At 40.8% G+C, this 12,620-nt stretch overlaps 1 protein-coding gene across 1 annotated transcript; it reads right to left on the reverse strand.

Annotated features, from left to right (window-relative positions):
• Positions 1-944: 944 nt before the first annotated feature.
• LOC139442500 (galactose mutarotase-like) lies at positions 945-12,298 on the reverse strand. The gene is made up of 8 exons (XM_071223313.1): positions 12,219-12,298; positions 10,124-10,254; positions 9,269-9,420; positions 6,249-6,458; positions 5,106-5,187; positions 4,679-4,823; positions 4,348-4,519; positions 945-2,328 (listed from the first exon to the last, which is right to left on the reverse strand). Exons 1-8 carry the CDS (start codon positions 12,272-12,274, stop codon positions 2,248-2,250), a joined length of 1,029 nt encoding a protein of 342 aa, XP_071079414.1. The 5' UTR covers positions 12,275-12,298; the 3' UTR covers positions 945-2,247.
• Positions 12,299-12,620: the final 322 nt, after the last annotated feature.

The following is a 12,620-nucleotide window of genomic DNA, read 5'->3' on the forward strand; positions in this document are numbered from 1 at the left end:
TATTGATTTATTAATTCATTATGAAGAGGGTCATTGTGCCTGTCAGACTGGGGTTGTCAACTATGCTGTATAGAGTTGCCTCCCTTGGCTGCCATGCTCTAGTGCCCCCCCCCCCCCCCCCCCCACAAGTCACAATATAAGACTGAGTGCAACATTCAGCAACTTTACAGCCATATCACAGCTCACTAAATTACTGAATATGGACCTGTCAAGCAAGTAGCTGGAAACATGAGCAATAATCTTCACAATCGGGAATACAATAAGTCAACACCCAGTGATCGAGTCAAACCACCCAATGTGAGAGACATACTGTTCAAAGTGTTGTCAAAATCAATTCTCAATGATGCCATTCAATCAAACTCAGAATATACCAAAATAACCTCAGACATACAAAGACTGAGGAGCAAGATATTGGCTTCAACAAAATATAATCCCTCAACTGTGCTAAATGCAAGCTAGTTCCAAGTGTTCCTTTATAACCATAAAATATTTGACAGCACCATGGAACAGGAATTGTAGCATCTTCTCAAGGCAAGGCAGTTAACTAGGTGTAAAAGTGGAAACGGGACACTTCTAGTCCGTTAACTCCCTTGCCTCAGGAAGATGGACTTGCAGCCAGTGGACAGGACAGGAATCTGGGTCATGGCCAAGCTCGAGTTGCAAGGAAGATAGAATTGGTCCGGTGAATAGTATACATAAATAGTTAATGTGAGTTCTATAATAATACATCTCTTAAGGCTGAAAAAATAATAGTCTTGATTCTCAGGCACTGCCCGCATCATCATAAAGTCTGCTGCACGTTTAATTTATATTTATATTATAAAAAATATATATATAAAATCCTAATACTTAAAAATAATGTGATCCATTATAGCATATTTACTTTACCGCGCATATCATGTTATTGTCATGGCAGCAATAGGAGTTTGTATGCTTGTTTTTGCAGGTTGAAGGTACAAATACTGTTTTTTTGGTTAAATACTAGTTTGAACAACAACAAAAAAACACACCAAAAAAAACACCGCCCACCAGCACTATATTTTCAAAAGTCATTGCCTGAGAACCAACTCTTTATTTTTTAAGCCTAACTCTTTTTTATCACTTTTTTGGTGATGGATTCTTGAACTGATGCTTAAAAACAATCTTTTGATAAATTGCATTTGTATGTATTTGCTCAGAATACAAAATGATGTCCCCCTTTCACTTGAGGGAAAGCATTGATCACTGTGGTTCATTGTAAACCTTCCCAACATCAATTTTGGACCATCAACTGAAGTCAGATTTGACAATGAGACTGTCTGTGTTGGCCTGACCATCTCTTGAAGAGGCTGAGTACATTAAAGTGTCTCTCAAATCATTAACATTCTTCAACAACAACTCACAACAACCTTCTCAAAATATGGAATCTCAAACATGATTAAACTCTGTATAACAAATAACCATAGTAACATATAACAACCTCCCAGGTAGAAGTAGCTGCCAAGAACATTGGGACAATAAATATCTACTGTCTAAACAGTCTAACATCATCCAACCTCATTACAATCAGATCTTAGTTCTCGGTATCACTAAACAAAGATCTCAGAACATCCCATTATGGGTCATGTCAGAACGACCTTTAGCGAACTTTGACTGACCAATGAAATGACTAACATGATGTCGGCATTGGCCCATCAGAAAGCAGCATTCTCCAGATATATGGCACAAGTTTCAAACTGGCGACTTCGCTTTGACAAATATGTTGACAATTCTTGATTCAAAATTTGAAAACAGAACAAAATAGATGGCGTAGATTGTATGAGAGCACTTCGCACGGGCAATGCTTATCTCATTGAAGCGAGAGATAGACAATGATTTTGACAGAATCAGTCACAAAGCCCATAACTGTCGTTCAGAATACCCTGTGTTAAATTTTTTCGAGATTGCTTTATTAGAAAACACATTCCAACTTTCACTTTCCTGATCTGGTAAGCGATTCTCTGATTGGTCAGATGAGAGGTTGTTCTGACCTGACCCGTAATGGAATGTCCTCTGATCACTGTCTAGTGGCAGGGGGAACTGAGATCTGATTTTAATGAGATTGTACATCATAAAGTCACTACTTCTTCATATGAAATCCCGAGACCTGCTCCTACACTAAGATACTGTCCAGACTGGAGGAACACAGTAGCCCTTGAAAGTTCCCAGTGCTGTCAGTGTGCATTTTGAAAAAGATCGAATTCATTGACTGTTCCAGCTGTAAAGCGATTAGCTGCTGATGCCGAACTTGTAAGACGTCGTCTGTCTGTATGTTTCCCCTTGACGTAGAACACAGTTTGGGAAACTTGGCTGAAACAGAAACCTACGCCTGCAGAAGGTGATGCATTGCCAGCACTGGTCACGTGTATTGAAACATTGATATCACTAGTTGGTTAACCTTATTCAGAACGGTCATCCCACAGAAAGACATCTTCATAACATTGGTTTCATCCGATGAATCTAAGGACATACATTTATTATTTATCATTTCACAGGCCCGCCACCTTTACTAGCAAGCTTCCGGTCTAAGAAATAAATTAAACAAAACAATATTTATTTAAATTATGTCTCCTGCTAGTAATATGGGCCCTCTTATACAATACAAAAAAATTATATAAATTCCATGTCTACATCATTATCAGAAATTCAAGAGGCCACCTGCAGTTTTAACTCCACAGCAGAATGACTTTCATATGGACAAATAAATAATTGACGATTGTTTTTATATGGACCCACTTGGTGTGGAAAAGCTGGAATAAGTCTGTGAAACATATAATTAAAATAGTGTAGCCTACTCATACATGGGAAAACAATAATGCATCATCTACCACAACAAGCATCCAATGGGATGCTGTCAGGATAGTGCTGACCCACATGATTGATGCTGTCAGGGTAGTGTGACTAGTGCTGACCCACCTGATTGTGGGAGTCAGGGCAGTGCTGACCCACATGATTGATGCTGTCAGGGCAGTGCTGACCCACCTGATTGAGGGAGTCAGGGTAGTGCTGACCCACCTGATTGATGCTGTCAGGATAGTGCTGACCCACCTGATTAAGGGAGTCAGGGTAGTGCTGACCCACCTGATTGATGCTGTCATGGTAGTGCTGACCTACCTGATTGAGGGAGCCAGGGTAGTGCTGACCTACATGATTGATGCTGTCAGGGTAGTGCTGACCCACCTGATTGAGGGAGTCAGAGTAGTGCTGACCCACATGATTGAGGGAGTCAGGCTGGTGCTGACCCACCCGATAAATGGAGTCAGGGCAGTGCTGACCCACCTGATTGAGGGAGTCAGGGTAGTGCTGACCCACATTGGTGCTGTCAGGGGTAGTGCTGACCAACCTGATTGATGCTGTCAGGGTAGTGCTGAACCACCTGATTGATGCTGTCAGGGTAGTGCTGACCCACCTGATTGAGGGAGTCAGGGTAGTGCTGACCCACATGATTGATGCTGTCAGGGTAACACTGACCCACCTGATTGATGCTGTCAGGGTAGTGCTAACCCATCTGATTGATGATGTCAGGGTAGTGCTGACCCATCTGATTGATGCTGTCAGGGTAGTGCTGACCCATCTGATTGATGGAGTCAGGGTAGTGCTGACCCACCTGATTGATGCTGTCAGGGTAGTGCTGACCCATCTGATTGATGGAGTCAGGGTAGTGCTGACCCATCTGATTGAGGCTGTCAGGGTAGTGCTGACCCATCTGATTGATGCTGTCGGGTAGTGCTGACCCACCTGATTGATGCTGTCAGGGTAGTGCTGACCCATCTGATTGATGGAGTCAGGGTAGTGCTGACCCATCTGATTGATGGAGTCAGGGTAGTGCTGACCCACCTGGTTGATGCTGACAAGGTAGTGCTGACCCACCTGATTGATGGAGTCAGAGTAGTGCTGACCCATCTGATTGATGGAGTCAGAGTAGTGCTGACCCATCTGATTGATGGAGTCAGGGTAGTGCTGACCCATCTGATTGATGGAGTCAGGGCAGTGCTGACCCACCTGATTGATACTGTCGGGTAGTGCTGACCGATCTGATTGATGGAGTCAGGGTAGTGCTGACCCACCTGATTGATGCTGACAAGGTAGTGCTGACCCATCTGATTGATGCTGTCAGGATAGTGCTGACCCACCTGATTGATGGAGTCAGGGTAGTGCTGACCCACCTGATTGATGCTGTCGGGTAGTGCTGACCCATCTGATTGATGCTGTCAGGGTAGTGCTGACCCACCTGATTGATGCTGTCAGGTAGTGCTGACCCACCTGATTGATGCTGTCAGGGTAGTGCTGACCCACCTGATTGATGCTGTCAGGGTAGTGCTGACCCACCTGGTTGATGCTATCAGGGTAGTGCTGAGCCTCCAGACAGAATCCTCCGTACTGGGAGTAGTTGGCCCCTCCCTTCCCCGCGAGGTCCTGCAGATAGAAGCTGGTGTAGAACTGCACCCCTGGCTCTGTGGTGTAGCACTCCATCCACCGTCCACTCGGCGGGTGCTCCACTCTGTCGGCACAAAACACTTTGTCACACTTCACCTTCATCACACACAGTTCAGACATTCAAAATGTATGCTTGTGTTGAACTTATCTTGAAATGTGCCATCATGCTTATCATGTTATTGATTTGAAACTATTCATTACTCCAAACAATTTGCCTTCTCACCTTGCTGCAAGACGTCTTTCTCCAGACAGGGACAGGTTGAAGTTGTGGTCGAATCCCTTTCCCCCAGGCACCTGTCCAAGCCGGTCCCCAAGTCGTACAGGGGACCTCAGGTCCCATTCTGTTCCCTCCACTTTCCGAATCTCACCTGGAGTAGATACTTAATGTGTTCAGACAGTGAATTTGATTGTGTATAAGATAAGTTAGATCATGATACATGCACTTTGTTGAAGCATATAAGTTGTGGTGTTGATTTGGATCTGGAACCTTTGAAAACATCAAAGAACAGCCCTTAGTTCTTTGTACCAAATATAAAAAAATCATTCTTAGGGAGCAGCAGCACAGAGGTGGGTTACAGCAGCTGACACAAGTGTAGTATTGAACTTAGTGGTCACAATGTACCAATGCAGATCACGTAAGGGATTTGTACCTGTAGGAATAGAGTTTTCATCCAGGGGCAGAAAATGTTCCGCATTGATCTGTACAAGATGATCGTCAACCTTCCCTGATGCCTGCCAAGAGATTTTGTAATTTCATTTATAAAACATCTTTATATCAAACTATCAGCCATAGGGAGCTGAATGATGTTTTCTATATGAGCAGTCTTCAGTAGAAGCACAACAATGCACCATCATATTCACAATTGTTTGTTTGTTTGTTGTCTATTGCCGCACTCAGCAATATTTCAGCTATATGACAGCGATCTATTATTTTCATGTACTGCAATGCAGTACAACACATATATATATGGCAATAAATTTGACAGACATGAATTTACATAAAAGATTGTAATTGCTGTAATGTTCCTGAAGTTAATATTAAGCTCAATATATAAATTGTAATTCCATGGCATTTCATTGGCTAGCCAAGCAATTCTTTTTTGAATTTTTTAGGCCAAGCCCAAAAGCAGACTAATGTTCGCTGACTGGCTGAGAATAAAATGGGCGGTGCTTATCATGGGCGGATACAGAGGGGGGATGGGGGGGGGGGGGGGGGGGAAGAGAGGGTGTGTGTGTGTGTGCGGGGGTGCGCACCCCCCCTTTTTATTTCGAAAAAAATCTTTATTTCTGTATAAATTACCACCAAAGACAATAAATAGATCTTAATTGTGCACCCCCCTTTTCAAAAAAGCTGTATCCGCCCATGCTTATGTTGCGTTAAATATTACTCTGAATGATGTCACTGATTTCATACAGTTGTCTACATTTTTTTGTGTGTTATTGATTAAATGTATTAAAGTCTTATTCTATTGTTGACATAGATATTTATTAGAATATACTTCAACATGTCAGTATATGTAACTCCATAAAGGCAAAAACATATTGAAGTCAATCCTTTATAACACTTTGCCATAACTCTTCCTGGAATACCAAGAATAGTAAGTACAAAGTTTATTTAATTCTATTTTACCTGATATTCTATTGAACCCAGCACAGTATGATTTCAAAACTTGACTTCCTAACTGATCAGTGACATTTGAACCTTTTGACATCTACAACTACTACTTTGAATGCTATATTTTAACACATAAATACCAGACCATGCATGATTAATTGTTCCCATAGCAACTCACATGTCCTCCCAGATTGAAGTAGGCATGGTTGGTGAAGTTGACAGGTGTTGCCTTGGTCGATGATGCCGTGTAGTTGATGATCAGCTCATTCTCATCTGTCAGTTCGTATGTGACTGTCAGAGTTACCTCCCCTGGGTAGTTCTCCTCACCGTCAGGGCTGACATATTTCAGGCTCAGTCTGTTGCCATCAACCTTAGCCTCCCATAGTCGCTAGAGAGGTGAAACATAGTGCCCCTGTTAGTATAAACCTCAGTCAGTGTAACTGTAGGGGATCCATATCAGTAGCGAGATTCTTTACAGGCATTTAGAAGCTAGCTGGCATATGACAAGGAAGAAAATGGATCATGTGGATGACCACTTCTTTAATGTATATACAAATTACAATGAAGAAGTTGCGTTCCCTGTCAAGTAACATTAATCATAAAACATGTCAGGTGATGTGATAATAACACGGAGTTTAAATATGATTATTGCACTTGTGTGTTATATATGTGTGCTTGTACTAGTCTGGACTAATGTAAGTTTTATTGTGCTAAAACACTGAGATACCATGCCACAGTTTAACATAAATACCATCTCAGACACAGTATACTGACTCCAAGCCGACCAGACCTTGTTTTAGCCCCTTAATGCTGAGCTCCATTTAAGGGTAACAAAAAGTACAATCTTTTGGTATGACACGGCCAGGGATCAAGCCACCGACCTTCTGCTCTCTTTGCAGATGCTCTATTCACGGAAATTAGTAGTCGAAGAACATAAATGTTTCGAAGCAGACTTTTTTTCATGAAACTGACACAGATATGATCAATATTTCAACAAAATAGTCCCACCAAACTCTAAATTATGTATTCTGTTCAAGACCCTGAAGGACTTGTATAGTTTGAACTTTGGAGACCCTTCCCATATTCTCATTGGCCCTTCACACCATCTGTAACATGGCCCTAAATCATACCAAGCAATCAACCTGTACGTCCATAACCATCACAATCCCAAACACGCCAACATCTGACTTACATGAAAAGTTAGTTTACAAATTACACACAATGGAGGATTGCTAAAACACTTACAAACAATTTTTTGAAAGACATTTTTGTTTGGGTTCTACAGTGTTATTTTAAGGTTGAGAACCTGTTCTACTGAGGAACACCTGTGAGCTTCATATTATGACTGTTGTAAGTCTTGTTTAAGAGTTTTGACAGCCGTGGCACCAAACATGCAGAATGGGGCCTAATGTCTCAAAGCAACTTTGCACTTCAAATAATCTCTTGTGCCTCAAGTACGATCACAAGAGTTTGTTTGTTGTTTAACACCGTACTAAGCAATATTCCAGCTATATGAAGGCGGACTGTAGATAATCGAATCTGGACCAGACAGTCCAGTGATTGATATCATGAACATCGATCTAGGCAACTGGGGTCTGATAACATGCATCAACCAAGTCAGAGAGCCTGACCACCGATCGCAAGAGCTTTTTTTTGTTTGGTTTGTTCTTTGATGCTGCACTCGGCAATATTCCAGCTATATGACCACTTGGTCAGTAAATAATCAAGTCTAGACCAGACAATCCAGTGATTGACATCATAAGCATCAATTCACACAATTGGGATACAATAACATACATCTACCAAGTCAGTGAGTCTGACCACCCAATTTCGTTAATCGCATCTTACAAGCAGTCACCTTTTACAGTAAACCCGGATTGCTGAAGACCTATACTATCCTGGATCTTCATAGATCCGACGCAAGAGTGTGTGAATATGGTTTAACACTGCCTTGAACAGTATTCCAGTGATATCTCAGTGTCAGCTTAATGTGGGAGGAAAGCCTGAAGTGCTGCAGGTCTCAGACGTTTACCACTTTAATGAAACCCAAGGACACGTGTACGGTGCTGACAAACCAAGAAACAATAATTATCGCAGGAACCAAACCTTTGCAGGAACCAAATCCAAACTATGGAAGGTCAAGTAGACATGTGTAAAGAACACAACCACTCAGATCCTTGCATTCAGTTTAAGAAAATGGTAATTCTACTCATCAAAGGAGGACACATGCTTCAGTTATTCATACTGATATCATATTGAGATCATCTTCCCGAGGCAAGTGAGTTAACTGACAATAAAAGTCCAGTTTTCACCCTTGCCGAACTAGGCTGGTATTATGGAGTTACATTTTGGCTGGACTAACGAGTCTATGCATAGTCCAATCAAAATCGCGCACCGAAATCCGGTTCGTAAAGTGTCATGCAGATTTCGGTCGACTGCAGGATTTGCAAAGCATGTGCACCGCTAACTCGTTGTCAACAGATATTTTCTAAATCTTTTCATGTTTTTAATCAAGGTGCTCATGTGATTTGATGCACTTCGCGATGTAAGACTCGTTTTATCACAATATAGATCTTGATTATCGATCAGATCGTCTTGACTGGGCGCCACCGTTTTGTTTGACACAAATGCAAGTGATACGAGAGGTGGAATCTAATTGGTCCATAGGAGAGGCATAGAAGGTGCATAACTCGTATTAGCCACTGGTGGCGCTACGATCGAGCCCAGGAATTCCAGCCTAGTTCGGCAAGGGTGGAAACTGGACTTTTAAAGTCAGTTAACTCCCTTGCCTCGGGAAGATGTATTGAGATGTACATACGTTCACTGTCCAAAATAACTGCCTTTTCTGTCGGGCTGCATCAAATTTTCCTCCACCTACCCAACTGTTGGGCAGATAATTTTAAGACTACTTATTCATTTTTCTTATTACTCCTTGTAGACTCTCAAGTAATTGTTTGCAATATTTCAACTGAATCAAGACTTGATTTGTCTCTTAGTTTTTGCGATTTTTTAATATTTATAATGTCTGAGTGCGGGCAGGTAACTTTGAAGATGGGCAGGCAACACTTTGGGGCACCTACTCTACTGTCTTGTTGGGTTTAAAAATTATTTCAACATTGCGCAAGTTCCAGTGGAAAATGCAGATTTAGCTAAAGTTTTCCCCAACAGTGTACCTGCTTATTCTCAGTGTACTCTCACCTTGTCAAATCCTCTCTTTCCTCCATGCAGACTGTTAGGTCCATTGTTGACAAACAGAGAGTAGGAGGCGCCATCTAGAGTGAACTGTCCACCGGCGATCCTGTTGGCGTATCGACCAATAAGAGCACCCATGTATGGACCCCCAGCATAGCCTAACCGGAAATATGTAGGTCAAAATTAGCTTAACCAGTTCTTTCTTCCTAACACACCTGAATTTAAGTCCAAACAACAAAATGTAGAAAGTATTTTAGCTTGATTTTTTTAGACAAAATATATCAGTAGTTTTTAATTGATTCACTTTATATTTCCGCCATTGAATTATCATGATCATATGTTGGAAGTATACATCAATTAATTCTAAAGCATAACACATATTTTGACTGCCATGATGGAAGTATGCTAAACAGTTTTCAAGGAAGTAAAATACTTTACAATTGTGACCCTCCAGGATGAAAGGGACCTTATGGGTGCTAGGATACAATTGTGCTGTGACGTCATAAAGATGTTTGATGTCAACTTACTTCAGTAAAAATTGCCATGTGTGCAAACTGTACAAACATAGCTTTTTTTCTCTCATTAGTTCATAATGTAATAGAAAAAGCATTTAAAAAAACTTTCAGCATACACGTCTATTTTCCATTGAACAGACATTATATCTAAAAACTGCAATTATTTTTAATTTTTTACACTTAAAGTTTTAAGTCAGTAAATGAGTCCAAATGTTTGAAGCTTGTGAATTCTATTTTTGTGTTCCGAAGATGTAGTTTTAAAATATAAGGAGAAGTCAAAATCTGATTTTGTCACCCAAAGGTCCCTTATCACAAAGTTGGTCACATTTATTGTTGCAGGACCTACCTTCCATGTTATCGAAGCCGAGACTGACGTCCTCCATCTTGCCCTTCCTGTCCGGGACGATGATGTCAGTGATGATGCCGCCATAATCTAGGACTCTCACGATAACGTTGTTCTTGTTCTGGAACGTGTATCTGAAATTAGGAAACAGATCAATTTGTGGATTAATGTTTATATAATTGATATATTATTTTAAACTGTCTAGATAAACAGAAGTATAATCTGAGTGTCTTTTGATATTACTTATCAACACAAGTATTCAGAGGCTTGCTAAAGAGGACATTTTCTACTTTTCTTGACCAATGTTAATATATATGATATCAAACCATAGGAGGCTGAAGTTATTTTTTATCCAATATCATTCATGCTCACTTATTTCCTACAATCACAATGTATCAATTTGATCACCACAATGAAATCTGAGACCATTTTGAAATTATGAAGCTGCAAAAAACATCAAATATAATTATAATGTATTCGACATATAAGCGCCCGGGCGCTCTCAAAATTAGAAATAAGGGGCTCTTATTAGAATGTTATTTTGGTGAAAAAAACAGAGTTGAAAGATAAATTTTGTGGTTTATGCTGACAGCCTGAAATGTTTATGTACGACGGATATATTTTTCCAGAATTAAATGCCCATAATTAAGGGTGCATATAACACACAAGTGCGTATTCTACAAGAATAAATAAGTCTTGTGTACATTGATCAATCGGAAGGGGTGCTAATTGGGATTGTTCACTAGCCAATATCTTAGCAAATGTCGCCGTGGGCGGTTATTAGAGCGGGGCTGATTACGTCGAATACGGTAATCAGCTGCTTAAAAGTGAATCATGTGAAGATCGGCTTCAAATGTAGACCATTTTGATTTTTAACTTTTCACTGACTGATATTTAAAAAAAAGAAAGTATTTCACTAAGAGGCTAAGAAAAACCTGTCATATTACCAACGAAGGGCAAAGTTGCGTATTTAATATACACACTGCCATCAATGTTGGTATTTAGGCCTACAGGTAGTATCTTTGCAAGGCACACTGTAAAATGATGATAACTACTGGCCTATGTCTTGTATCTATTGTAGCAACTGATAGGGACTTCAAACGGTTTTGCTTTATGTTTCCCACAGCTAAAATGTGTTTGTGGAAAAAGAGTCACAAGACTACAGTAAGATTAAATAAACTATAACCTTGAAGCCAAACAATATTTATAAAACATGTAAGTAGTTTTAGGAAATTGAGATAACTTTACAGCTTTGGGGGTTGAACAAGCTGCAAATCGGTTTTATGGTAATATTAACCGGTTTCCTCACATAACCCAAACATAATCTGATTCCGGCAATAATCGTATCAGTTGTTTATTGACAAACAATGGAGAAAACAGACAGATATATGATAAAGCTCTATTATTGGGGGGATCAAATGAAAATCTAGTCTTCCTATCGCCGTCTGGCAGTGAGTATGTATACCCTCTTATAGACCCCAGTTCTAAGCCACAGGCAACAGCGATAATTCTAGGGTGGGACATTGTGCTTTTAGCCGCTAAATGTGAAAAAACGGCCCACATTTTCAAATACAAGGAGGTATTTTAACATTTTGCTGTATGGGCGTAGATCTACCTCTAGGATATTTGAAATTTTCACATGAATGGCACATGTCAGAAAATTCCTAGAGTGAACCCTGGACCCCTGAAGCAGGTTCAGTGATATTACTGAAACACTGGACCGATATGAATAAATTGTCAGTCCAGAATTTTCCACACTACACTAGGTAGGCCTACTAGATTCTATTTACCGCTATTTACCCCCACCCCCTTCTCAAATGTATCAGCCCATGCTCCTGAAATTATGAGAGCTACATTGTGGGTCCCCACATAGGACAGATTTCTTTGAACTGTATAGATAACCATATTGCAGGGACTATGTGTCTCGCTCGTCCGGACAGTGAAATGACACGTCTGATTCGTGCTGTGGTTCAACTGGTTGTTTCAAATAGATCTAGATATCTAGGTCTGTTTGGTTCCAAACTGTAGATTTACGTATGGATGTCAGATGTCATTAACGACACGTGAAATCAAAGTATGCGTGGAATACTACTGTCACCTTGTAACGGCTTCTCCTACCGCGGATTTACCAAACGAATCTTGACTGATCGACATCGTTGACTTTCACGGATACTGCAACCACAAAAGCCTTGCGCCGGTCGCGACACGTCAAATTAGAGTTATCTCCCTTGAAATGTACGCCCCGCCCCTCTGCCTACGCACGGGGAGCCACGCGACACAGCACCCACATGCCATTCATATTTATTATGCCTCACGTCAGAGGGAATGGCCTGTCGGAAGAAAATAAAAAAATGATAAAGATGGCTTTGGTTGTGAATACAATTGATAACTGATCAGATAAAAGATATGTGGCACTAGTTTGAAGTGCAACAGGTAGGCTTTGTATCGGCTGAGAGTCTAAGTGAGAGTCTGGGATCCTATGTTCAGACAATTCACCTCA

Source organism: Haliotis cracherodii, unplaced genomic scaffold (assembly GCF_022045235.1).
Source record: "Haliotis cracherodii isolate W230 unplaced genomic scaffold, xgHalCrac1.p SCAF_5, whole genome shotgun sequence".
NCBI lineage: Eukaryota > Metazoa > Mollusca > Gastropoda > Lepetellida > Haliotidae > Haliotis > Haliotis cracherodii.